At 39.0% G+C, this 13,215-nt stretch overlaps 1 protein-coding gene across 2 annotated transcripts in view; it reads right to left on the bottom strand.

Moving 5' to 3' along the window:
• Window positions 1-590: 590 nt before the first annotated feature.
• LOC306878986 (angio-associated migratory cell protein-like) overlaps window positions 591-13,215 on the bottom strand; it is a 16,443-nt gene continuing 3,818 nt past the window's right edge. The window contains exons 2-12 of one of the 2 annotated variants that reach the window (XM_079431634.1): window positions 10,222-10,353; window positions 10,022-10,141; window positions 9,791-9,930; window positions 9,578-9,722; window positions 9,421-9,504; window positions 8,132-8,247; window positions 7,497-7,591; window positions 7,167-7,257; window positions 6,916-7,070; window positions 2,389-2,504; window positions 591-822 (exon numbers count right to left, since the gene is read on the bottom strand). In XM_079431634.1, coding sequence (XP_079287760.1) covers window positions 2,429-2,504; window positions 6,916-7,070; window positions 7,167-7,257; window positions 7,497-7,591; window positions 8,132-8,247; window positions 9,421-9,504; window positions 9,578-9,722; window positions 9,791-9,930; window positions 10,022-10,141; window positions 10,222-10,353 — 1,154 coding nt within the window. In that variant the 3' untranslated portion in view covers window positions 591-822; window positions 2,389-2,428. Of the gene's footprint in view, window positions 823-1,485; window positions 2,505-6,915; window positions 7,071-7,166; window positions 7,258-7,496; window positions 7,592-8,131; window positions 8,248-9,420; window positions 9,505-9,577; window positions 9,723-9,790; window positions 9,931-10,021; window positions 10,142-10,221; window positions 10,354-13,215 lie in introns of those variants that run through there. The other variant, XM_079431633.1, reaches the window with a different exon arrangement.

Raw genomic sequence — 13,215 nt, 5'->3', positions numbered from 1 at the left:
AAATCATGTATTGGAGCAAAACCTGGACCGGATTCTCAGGACGACCGGATTCTTCGGTCTCCTGGATTGGAGCAAAACCCGTACTGGATTCTGAGCACGACCAGAGGTCTCCTGGATTGGAGCAAAACCCGGACCGGATTCTGAGGACGACTGGATCGGATCAAATCCTGAACTGGATTATGAGGGCTAACCCATGATTCTTTGTTCTCAATGAAAAGTAATTACGAAGCATATTTTAAAATCTAACCCTTTGAAAAATAACCCCTCATAAAAAGACCCTTAGAAACGTAGTAGGTTCATAAATACAATTCATAAAACACATTTTGGAAATCTATTTTAGACATGATACATTACTGTCAGTATGGGTAAATGAAATAGAGATTCTACACAGTACAAATGAGGCCTTCATAGATTCATGATAAGATCATGTATACATGCATCTCTAAGCAAAGAAATGATTAAAGAGGAGAATGTGTGAATTTAACCAGAAATAATTCAATTTGCTGAAAGTCAAGGAACTCGGATGGATGGTGGGCCCTGGGCGTGGGACTGGAAAGTGGCAAGAAGGAGTGGAAGGACAGTGCACAACCGAAATTGGACTTTGTTTTAATTTTTTTTAACCCCTAACCCTGTTTCAGATAGACATTTTCATAAATCATGTATTTCAGATGGAAATTGTTTTCAAAAATCATGTGTTTCAGATGGACATTTTCATAAATCATATATTGGAGCAAATCCCGGACCGGATTCTGAGGACGACCGGATTCTGCGGTTTCCTGGATTGGAGCAAAACCCGGACCGGAGTCTGAGGACGACTGGATTCTATAACGAAATAACGAAGTGATATTATTGTCTATATATTGTCTGTCATTGTGATTTTAATCTTCCCGCCTCCTCCAACACAGAATTGTGACGTCTGGCGCATTTCAGTGACGTAAAAATCACATGAAATGCAACATGGCCGTTCAGACTGAAGTCGCATTGCAAAACATCGGATATGTATACGATTTAGGACCCCATATGAATGTGGCCTGGGCCCGATTTGAAAAAATCAGATTTGTGTTGTTCAGACTGTCATAAGAAAATCATATATGGGTCACATTTGGGCAAAAAAGTCAGATTTAGGCCACTTTAGCCTGCAGTGTGAACCAAATCTAAATCAAGGTTAGGATTATAATCGTGCTTTTAAAGGGCCAGTTTTCATTCAAATTGATCTTCATCCCAAATGAAACGCATCTAACGCAGCTAATTAAGGTCTGTAGAATTAAACTAAGCTAATTAAGATGTATAGAATCTTCCAGGCAGGTGTGCTGAAGCTGATGATGTTCTGCATGAGCTGGATTGAGCAGCTCTTTGGCCATTACTCACAAAGATTTAAATTTGTAAATTATCTCAGCTCTCTTCACATGAAACCATTTATCAAGTGACAATCGAGGTGACTACATCTCAATGTATGATCACTGTCATGGTCAAAAGGTTTTTTTTCTAATTTCTTTAATTGTCCATCCTTATCTGCAGAAACTTGTCCCACTAAAGGAAGATAAAGATAGATAGAGGTGAAGATGGCGGCGCGATCAGATGCAGCGGCTGCTCCGGGTCCCAAAGATGGTGCGTGTAGCTTGCTACAAAGGAGGAAAATTAAGGTTGACAGCACTCATGTTGTTTCATCATGACATTGATTAAACAACAGAATGTATGGCCATCCATTCAGCACTGAACTTTTGCCAAGACAGTCCACAGGCAGATGGGAATTTGTGTCATTGCTAATGATTTACAGCTAATGCTGGGAGAAGAATGACAAAAGCTGTTCCTTGACCAGCAATCAGACACTTAACAACAGCAACTGGGAGATCTTTAATCTGAGCATCCAGTTGAATGGTCTAGAAATCTGAACCTATGATTAATGTGCATTTTTCCCAAGAACTTATTGGAACTGAATTTTATATACTCAGAAGGGAATGTCCACACTTGTTTGGAACTGCAGATTAATGGGTGTAATTATTTCAGTCCTTTCTGTGAGGACAAATCTCATTGCTTCACCATACAGTGCCACTCTAGGGTTAGTGGAAGGTCGTTTTCTACTTCATGACAGCGCCGCAACGAACCGCATAAACGTCTGACTCCCATTTCTCGAAACTTTCACTGTATGAAGCACTGACATTTGTCTTCATAAACATTACTAGAACAGATAAATCCACATAATTTTAGCCATATAATGTATGTGACATCCAAATTACAGCTGTATGTAGCCGAAGCAAAAGACAAGAACAATCGGTCTGCCAGACTTGCACAGTCATGACAGGAATGACAAAGACAGAACAGCAGAGCTCTGTTAAAACTTTAAAAAGCTCCAGTTTAAAGGTGACCATGTCAGTGGGAAGGTATTACAGTTGCTGAAGTCTAACGGGATCCAGATGAAGAAGTGGCTCTACCGGTCGGGTCTCTGCAGGCAGAACACTTTGGCTTTATGGTCTCCTCCGGCGGTGATGGCGACTGATGCTTCTCTGTGAACACACACACACACACACACACGCACGCACACACGTATGAAAAAGGTACTGCACAAATTTATTAATTTATTATTAATTTACCCATGATAGAGAGAGAGCGCATCAGGACAACAAAGCATGTTTAACCATTAATTTAAATTTTATGGACAACTCCTGACTAGGGCTGGGTATCGAGTTCGATACTTTTTAGGCACCGACCGAATTGCCTCGATACTACCGAGTATCGAAAAACGTCTTGTCGTTCGGTACCAAATTTCGATACCTAACGCCAGTTTAAGGGGTTAATCTCATCACCGTCAGTGAGCCAATAATCCTGCAGCACTAGGTGTGTTTGACTAGAAGCGGCGCGGCGCTGATTGATGAGTGTTTGACCTCCACAAAAGCGTTTCGAAAGCGCACGGAGCAGTCCGCTCTTTAAATCGCGCGGTTTGTTTATTATACACAGACTGAAGCACGCGTGACGCTCGCGGTCATTTCAGTGTCTGCCGCCTCTCTAAATGAGGACACAAACACATGAACAACATCTCCAGACCTGCTCTGAGAGTCACTTCATGAGCATTTTACCGTTTGATTCGAGTAAAACTAGCCTCATATCATATACACACAGAACTGTAAAGGTATTACAGGCAACCCGTCAAAATAAAAGTTCGGTTTAACTTGGAAGACTGCTGCAGAAATATATTAATATTGTTCAGTAGACAGCACTGCTACTACTAGGCTACTATTTAAATTAAAACTTTTTTTTTTTTTTTGTAATGATCACACAACAGTTATTCCATGTTTTAATTTTAATAGTAACCCCCCTTTGTTTGCCAAAATAAATAAACTTTGATTTTCAATAATTTAAAGATAAATTAAATTAATGTTTTATGTCTTCATTTGAAAACTAGATACAGAACACAGAATTTCTGAGGAAAAATAAAACATTTCATAAGGCTATTTTAAGAATAAATTTAAACTAAGTTGTTATTATGCATTCAAATAATTAGACATACTACACCAGAATTTAATAACAATAAAACATATGGTGAAAGAAAATAAAACACCCACTTATGAAAGTGGATGAAGATTTACAATTTCTTGAAGTCTTTAACAACCTAGAAATGATTATTCTGTCTGAGCTTTGTGTTTTAAAATGAACACACACTAATGTAAACGTAGCCTAACAGATGTGTAAACTGAAAACTATTTGAACTTTATTAAAATTATTTATTTATTTATTGTGTTGGATATATTTTGTTCCTTTTGTGCAGTGGCTCAGGAGATGAGGCTTTGAGTCTGTATAAATATCAACAAGCTAAAAAAAATAGTTTTTTGAGATAATGTAATCTTATTAAAACTGTTTTCATAAAACTGGTATCGAAAAAAGTATCGTTCAGGAACCGGTATCGAACTCAAGGTATCGGTATCGGTATCGATATCGAAAAGTTTTGAACGATACCCAGCCCTACTCCTGACAAACTTTTATGAATATATATCCTCATGTTTGTTTTTATGATGATTGAAAGCTTAAAATGACATGAGGTCGAGCAAATGATGACAGATTTTACATGTTTGGGTGAACTTTCTATTTAACACAATCAGTTCCTTTTTGAAAAATGAAAGCAGAGCAGATTGAAGTGATCTGGGCCCGTATTCACAAAACATCTTAAGGCTAAAATGAGCTTCTAACTCGCTGTTTTAGGAGAAAATCTTAAAAATAGTGGGTGTGTAGGACTCCTAAATTTTTCCTCAGAGTATTTCACAAAGCGTTTATCACTAAAACTAGCTCCTAAATCTGTGAAACGTTAGGAGTACTGAAGAGGACTCCTAAGTCACTAAGACCAACTCACAACTATCCTAAAATGGCTGTTGCCAGCAATCTGCCTCAGAATATAAACATTTTAGAAACATTTGATGATAATGAGCTTTTAAAAAGGTATCGCCTTTAAGGTTTGGAGGTTATCCCAACTCCAAATTTTCCTTTGATTATATCCTTTTCATTAACCAGTTGGGCAAGAAGTTACAGCTTTCCTTGAGTCCGGTTTGGTTTACTTTTACGTTTGCATGTCTTACTATCAGCCATGATTATTCTACTCTGTTAAGTAAAAGGCAGTTTATATGCATCCACTACGAGAAGCATACATGTAAGAGACTGAGAATTAGCCAAGGGTTCCAGACCCTTTTTAAGTGGGCTTCAGCCCCCCTATTTGTCGTCTTAGCCCTCCTAAAACTATAACCAGCTATCTGAATGATCAGCCCAGTGCGGCTTCCTCAAGAAAGTTTATCATTTTCGCTCGTTTACTGATCTCAATGTGGTAATCACGCACTGTGATAGATCGTTAATGTGCACTCACACATTTGAATGAAGAGTGCATGCACTGAGAGGCACTGCACAGACAGCACACCAGCATGGTCTCATGAAATTGCGTTTCAATGGCACAAATTTCTGTTTCTATTTGGTGTGCTTATGATACGCACCTTGCCCACACCCCTATTCCTAATCATTGTGTCTCATATGCACGCCAAAGTCAGTTTTTTGTGTATAAATAGCACACCAAATACAAACAGAAGACTGTGCAATTGAAACGAACTTGCGTGAGACGGTCATTCACTTTCGCGTCCTCTCAAGCGAATAAGCAAATGTACAAAATATTGTGTCACAATGGCTGTCTTGACGAGTATCCAAGTGAACGCAGTCAGCTACATCTTAAACATAAACCGTTAAGAAAATATTGGATGTTTGTCAGTATGTATTTCTTATACTAAGCTAATAATGTTAATCAAACAACAAAAGAAAAACATGAGAATCACTCACTAAGTAACTTCTGTAACTTTAAATGGTAATTGTTTTCATAAGCACAGTAAAATACTGTTTATTTAGGTAATTTGTATCTCTGAGGGCTAAGCCCCCCTAAAGATGAAATCCCAGAACCGCCCCTGCAAATTAGCTGAACATATATTTGTTTAATTAGTGACACTTAACTGCATGTTAAAACCTTTATTTGAATGTGGCAATTAACATTATTTTTTAAACCTTTATTTTGATATGGCAACTTAATACCGTGCTCTACAATATTTCTATGAATAAATCTCTGTCAGAGACCCCTATCAGCCAATCACTGTGTGCATAGTTAGTAAGCATGCAGATGTCATCCATAGCAACAAGGTCAACCCCGCCCTTACTCTTAGCTTAAGACTTCTCTCTATTCCTTAGTAAAAGTTTGTCTCAGCAGCTTTGTGAATAGGTTTTAACCTGTTAACGTTTACCAGAGCGACGGCGCACTGAAGCGTTTTTTCCCCACTAGTTTAATGTTTATGAATGAATTTAACGTGAAAGAATATCATTAATCTTGGCAAACTATATATCATTCTGGAGGTCTAAGCCTCAAGCATCGACGACAGATCGCTGTTTTTCGATGGAAAGCTTATAAGGAATGTATTTGCTACATTTGTGTAAGCAGTACACATCAAAACATGCAGAATAAAAAAGCCGTACGTACCTTTATCATTGTAATAACGAGCCACAAACACGTCCACTGCTGAAATCCCAGTTTAGTTAGAGAGGTAAGGGTCCACAGAACAACATCCCAGCGAGCACTTTTAGTCCAGCGAAACAATAAAATTGTAATAAGGATGAATATTCCTTTGTTTACGTTTCATTTCTTCGGGAGAGTTATTGTTCGCATCCATTATGGAATAAATTACGCTCAAAAACAGTGTCTTGGTGGTACAAAAACAACACGGTGTTGTAGCATACAGTTTTACAAACAGAATGAGACCGTCCACGGAAAAAAAAGTCTCAGAAAAGCGGAATATAGTTTATTTGAATTTGCCGCTCTCTCCAGCCAGCCGTGACGCACGCTGTGACGCAGCTGTCATCTGAGCGATCTGACTTAGCGATCTGCTTTTTACATAAAAAAACTGTTGTTTTTTTTCTTCTACATTTTTTATATGTGTGTGTGTGTATTGTGTGGGGAATGTGGCCCATCTGTATGATTATCATCTGAATGGACGGACATCAGCGTGTGTTTACTGACTCTATGACCATGTCTGCCAATATCACTTCATGTCTGGCAATCAGAATACTTCAGTATACATACTATATACAAAGCATTTTTTTCTATTTTTTTTCCTTTTTTATTACTCAAATAATTATTTTTGTATTTTTTAGTGCTCAAATAAATCTGTATTATTTTATAGTTGAAAATCTATGCAGGAATATGTATAATGACTAAAATAGTTTGTATAATTCTGCAATCCATTTGGTGGTTATTTTTCCTCAAACAGGGGGGTGGGAGGACTATAAACTTTGTCCATGCTTAGCATGAGAATCCAACTCTTTAAAAGTGTAAACAACTCCGAATGGACGAAACAGCATTGTACCCCCCTTTAACCTACAGAATACTTGGTTTAACAGACTAACCTGTTCAGCACAAAGTCGAGGATCTCAGCCGAGTGTCCACGGTACTCGGACATCATGACTCCTGACCTCGCGTCCCACAGAGTGACCACACCGGCCAGATTACAGGTGGAGATGACCGCAGACGTCTCTTCCCACTGCAGGTGCACTACACCCACCTGACACACACACACACTTATCAAGCCCTTCAGCAACACACAGATGATATGAGAGAAGACTTTCATGTGCTGTATTTATGGCCTCTCAGTTTTTACCTCATGTTTACACCGATGTCTGAGGCTCTGTGAATTCGTATCATAAATGGCCAGGGTGCCGTCCAGATATGCAACAGCAACTAGGGGTAACCTGAAAGTCAAGTCACCTTGATTTTTATAGCACTTTATAAAAATGTTAAAAACAGCTCCTCCTGCTTGTAGAGCATCACCGGCTGTGACTAACCCTGACCAGCAGCTTAAAAACATGGAGCAGCTTACAACACATCAAAACACTACTAAATACTGATGCCTTGATGAAAATTATTTGTTTTGATATATAGATATATATATTTTTTTTTTTTACATTAATAGACTATTTGCTTTACTTACACATTACAAAATCCCACAGATTCTACAGAGTTGGAATCCTGCTCCTGCATAGTCTCTTTTGCTTCACTGTTTTCATTGGAAAATGAGCATAACACCTAAAAAAAAAAAAGAAAAAAAAAAAAAAAAAAAAAAAAAAATCACATTTCAAGCGTCACACATGAAGCTTTATGATGGCGTTCAAGTGATGATCTACATCAGATCACATCGACGTCCAGTGCTTGGAAAATAACACTAAACTGTAACTGGACACTCGTCACAGTGCTGCTGGAAACGTCCAGATCTCGCTTCAAACCCAATCGTAATACAAATATAAATACATATTTGACAAGTCATTGTGTGAACATTTGACTTCTGATAAATTGCTATTGAGTTGGGTGGAAAAGGTAACAAAGCATTTAAAGTGTAGCATAAAATTCATAAACTACATTAAGAAAAACAGAAAACTTATCAGTGTTTTTATTACACTACTACAGCTTCAGCTGTCAGAGAAACTCTCCTCTGAAACACTTCTGCGTCCGACAGCACTGAGAAACGCCAGTCACACGCTTCCCTGATCTATTAAATAACACATAAAAACAGCAATGCAGGGTCACGAGTAAAAACACTGATGTGGGCACAGCCGTAACTCTACTCACCTTCCCTGTGGATGTGTTGATGAGTTTAGCCTGGCCATCCACTGACCCCGTCAGAGCCAGCGTTCCCTCTTTATTACACGCTATAGAGGTCAGCGCTCCCTGGTGACCATCATGACCTGAGAAATCAACACAGACACAATCTCTTCTGTAGCACTGAACTTTTCTGATGACAACCCACATAAATGTAGGGTCAACAACTCTTTAATAAGTGAAGTGAAGTGACATACAATAAACTGATTCTTTTTTCTTATTTCTCCCTGTGTGATTGTGTCATCATCTCACATACTGTGCATAGAGATCAAACACTCAAAAGTGTTGAAACAGAACAACCCAACTGAACACAACTTGAGTAAAGAATGGCACGAGCCGGCCAGCATCTGCCCTGCAGCACAAACAACATGAATATCTTTCTTTCTGAGTGTCCCACTTGAATATCACTGTCACTAGGAGGGACAATATAACAAATATCATATAATTGACATTTCATAATTCGCATCACCACTTTTTGAGATTACAAAAAAACTAAAACATAATCGACTGCATTTACATGAACACTCACCAAGAAAGGTATTTTGACACAAGTGTGTGAATTTGACCATTCAAGTGCAATTAGCTGCCAGAATGTGACAAAGTTCACTCGCGCTGCGTGACCGGAGGTTTATTTGAGTTCGCTTCAGTGTGTGCGATTAGAGAGCACCAACCTTTTTCTCTGCTTATTGTGCTTGAATGGAAAACCACAAGGATTACAAATTATTTCAAATTATAAACTTTTGTGATAGCACAGCACTACAACATAACTTGAGCACAACCGCAATAGAGATCAAGTCACACTTATTTATATAGCGCTTTATACAACACAGATTGTGTGAAAGCAGCTCCACCCCTAAATCTGACTACTGTGGTCAAGACATCTCAAATGGCTGGACACTTAACTGACAGTAAGAGCTTCAACCTTGTTTCAAACTATATGACACAAAAGAAATTGAAGACTGCTTTTGTCCACAGAATAGAAAACTACATTGGACTCCAGTGCCTTGACAAAGCAAACACTAGGGGAGAAAAAAGAAAATGAAACATGGGTGTACAGCAATACACAATAAAGCGCTATATAAATGCATCATTCATTCATTCATTCATTCAAACAACCTTAACCCTTTGTGCTGTACAGGTTTGAGACATCATGACGGCGAGTAAATAATGCCAGAACTTTCATTTTGTGTGAACTACCCCACTGTAACGGCACCAGTGACCCTCGGAGGAAAGCGGGCGATACGTGAAGGATGATTTACCTTTGATGACATAAACTGCATTGCCTTGTTTTAAGTCCCACAGACGTAAACTTCCGTCTTCGTAGCCCACAATAGCTCTCTTTCCTGTGCAACAAACAGACACTTAGAAGACAGAACAGCAGACAGTCAGTAGCTCAGAGACAGCCTCAGCTCTCACCGTCAGGAAGGATCTTCCCGCTGGTCGCTTGGCAGCTGGGCCCTTGAAACGTCTTGCACTCTCCGCTCGGGATCTTCCACATCCAGACGTTCCCATCAGCTGCTCCGGCCAGCAGGACCGGGGCACAGGGGTGCCACTCCAACCACTGCAGCGCAAGACGCACGCTTCAAATACTGTCCACAAACACCAGCAATGCAAGCAGAACTAACTTACTTCCAGGTCTCCAACTTCAAAAGACCAGATTTCCTCCTTGTTCTCCACTTTCCAGATCTTAATGAGACCGCTCATATCACCAGACACCACCAGCTTGGAGTCGCAGCTGAACGCGGCGCATGTGACAGAATCCTTGTGACCTGCCATGAATCAGAGAGAAGCAGGTTTGTGCTGATGGATACAGAGCGTATAAAACGAAGAACGATCTGCTCACGCTTGTCTTCTACAAACCTGTGCACTCAAACAGCACGTCTCCATCAGACACGCTCCACACGAACGCCCTGTCATCCTCTCCGCCGGTGACAGCGAGACTGTTGGTCACTGGGTCCAAACTAACACAAAAGACAGAACCTGCGAATCAAAAACAGCATTCAGTAAGAGCTAATGACAGACGAAGTGTTTCTGACAGACGCTGAGGTGTGTGGAGTCACCTGTGTGTTTGGAGAAGGTCAGATCACTGTCATCCTGCTCAGACTCCATCTCATCCTCCGTCTCCCATCCATCATCATCCGCATCCCCAGCCTCAGCGAAATCTACATCCTCCAGCTCCTCCGCCAGATCCTCTGAACACATACATGCATGACTTTAATTTCTTTTTGAGGACTTTCTATTTTTATTGTCCATCCCAACCACCAAAACATTTTTACTTTACATGTAAAATAGAATATTTACTATGTTTACTCTTCTGGAGACATTTGGTCCTAACAGTGTCTCTCTCTCTCTCACACACACACACATTCTCTCAGACACACACAATCACACACACACTCAGGGCTCGACAGTGCGAGCATTTCACTCGCATTTGCGACTAAAAATAGATGTGTGCGAACTGGAAAATGTATTTAGGAGCACAAGTGCGAATACAAAACAAAATGCAAAACAGCCTAACTTATACAGTAGCCTATAACAAACGTATTAATTTATTCTGTTTATTTATGGAAAAATTGCGATGCAGCCTCATATGATTACTTTAGAACTTTAAAAAGGCAACGGTTTAATTTAAATGAGCACAGATGAGAAGAAAAGCGGAGCGAGTTAAAGTGAAGACGCGCTGAATGACGCACATTCGCCACTAGAGGGCGCTGCCGCTGCCGTTACCCCGGTAACCCAGTAAACAAATCAGCTGCGCTACTTTCCTAAAACTGTGTAAATAATGTTTCACACTCAGTCATTTAGATATTTATATTCGCTTTAGTCTTCACAATAGCATCAAATAATTCTTACTTAAAGACTTAATGAGCTATTTATTTTCAAACATTGTTTCTAAGCTAAAGCATGGCCCATCCACTGATCTATAATAGAGAACAGTGGGCCTATCTATATATCAACGACTGATTCGTTATTATTGTTCAGTAACACAAGTTCCATTAGTTAACATGAAAAAAACAATGACTGTATTTATTAATAATGCTATCTTAATTTCAACTTTTAATAATACATTATAAAATCAAAAGTTGTCTTAATATAATTCAATGAAGCTAACATTAATAAAAAACATACAACTATGTTAGTTAATCAACATTAACAAAGAATATTAACTACTGCAACAATTAGCTATTGCACATTTTTAGTTAATGTTCACCTGCTTTAACTAATGTTAACAAATGGGACTTACTTACCTATTGTTCTTTCGTTCATTTGAACAATCTTTTGCACTCTAATCTTGAAACACTTGTTTACTTTATATTTTTATGCATTTTTTATAAAAGTCTTTTAGTAAATTATCTTTAATAAAGTTATCTAACCTGTTAGGACGACAACACTTTTTTTCACTTAGAAATTATATATTGTGATTTAAAAACAAAAACATATACCGTGACAAAAGCTTCAATGATTATTGTGAAAATATTATACCGACACAGTTTAATAGGATTATAACTAATTACATAATTAGCCTATTAAATAGTGTCTGAACTAAAATTATTTAAAAACCTTGTGTACTTTCTGTATTCTGATAAATTAAATAATTGTGATTGTAAATGTCTCTTTGTATCCCCTTATTAAGCTAAAATACCTACTTTGAAAAATTTGCATTGCGCCCCTAAATTGTTTTAATGCGCTCCTAAATTTTTTGACTTGGGAGCACATGTGCTCCTTGGGGAAAAGGTAAGCGTCAAGCCCTGCACACACTAAAGTTCGAGTCGAAAGTCGAGTTCGAGTCTCAGGTCCGGCAGGGATTGTAGGTGGAGGAGTGAATAACCAACACTCTCTCCACCCTCAATACCACGACTGAGGAGAGACCCTTGAGCAAGGCACCGGACCCCCAACTGCTCCCCGGGCGCCGCAGCATTAGCTGTCCACTGCTCCGGGTGTGTGTTCACTACTGAGTGTACACTTGGATGGGTTAAATGCAGAGCACAAATTCTGAGTATGGGTCACCATACTTGGCCGTATGTCACTTCACTTTCAATCACACACACACACACTCTCTCTCTCACACACTTTCTCTCTCACACACACACACACTCTCTCTCTCTCTCTCTCTCTCTCTCACACACACACACACTCTCTCTCTCTCTCTCTCTCACACACACACACACACACACTCAATTCAATTCAATTTCAATTCAATTCATATTGCTTTATTGGCATGACATAGATACATATTGCCAAAGCATTGTACATAGCAGAATAAAAAACAAAAATATATAATATAAATCCATAAATAAACAAAACAATTGTAAAATACATCCATATATATATTTATATAAACATCAATGGTACTACTAATGCAGATGTGTTCACTCTTTACTTCTTAGTTTGTGGCATTTATAAATATGTTGTGCTACCAAAGAGGAAGCAGGTCCTTCAGCGAGTAATATTCTTAATTTGTCATTTTGATGAAGTGACTGGAACTCAGGAATAATCTGCTGTATTTGACTGTACAGTGCGTCTCTTAAGGACGTGTATTTGTCTCAGTGGAGGAGAAAGTGTTCCTCCGTCTCAACTGATCCAGATCTACATTCCTTACAGATTCGCTCTTCTTTAGGTAACCACGTCTTTCTATGTGGTCCTCTTTCTATGGCCAGCTGGTGGTCACTCAGTCTGTACTTCGTCAGTAAATGTCTGAGTTATATTCCTGACTGAGATCAGATAATCAGCCAGACTGTACTCTCTGTTGAGTTTCAGATAGCATTGGAGACGACTTTGGTCTTTGGTTTGTTCTTTCCAGTGCTGTATGTATGTCTCCTTCTCTTCATTCATCATTTCTTTGATTCTTCCAGGTTTTTCAGGGTTGGTGATATTGAGTGCTTTGTTAGTCAGATCTGACACCAGTACACAAAGATGACTTTTTTGGGCACTCATTTTTTGTGTTTGTAGTGCTTTAAAATGAAGAGAATCTTCAGAACTAGAGTTTAAGTGGATCCAGAACTTTAAAACTCTTTTTTTAATGATTAGATTTAGGGGTAGACGGCCTAACTCCG

The sequence above is a fragment of the Barbus barbus genome, assembly GCF_936440315.1.
Source record: "Barbus barbus genome assembly, chromosome: 13".
NCBI lineage: Eukaryota > Metazoa > Chordata > Actinopteri > Cypriniformes > Cyprinidae > Barbus > Barbus barbus.
This window is presented reverse-complemented; position numbering and strand designations above follow the sequence as displayed.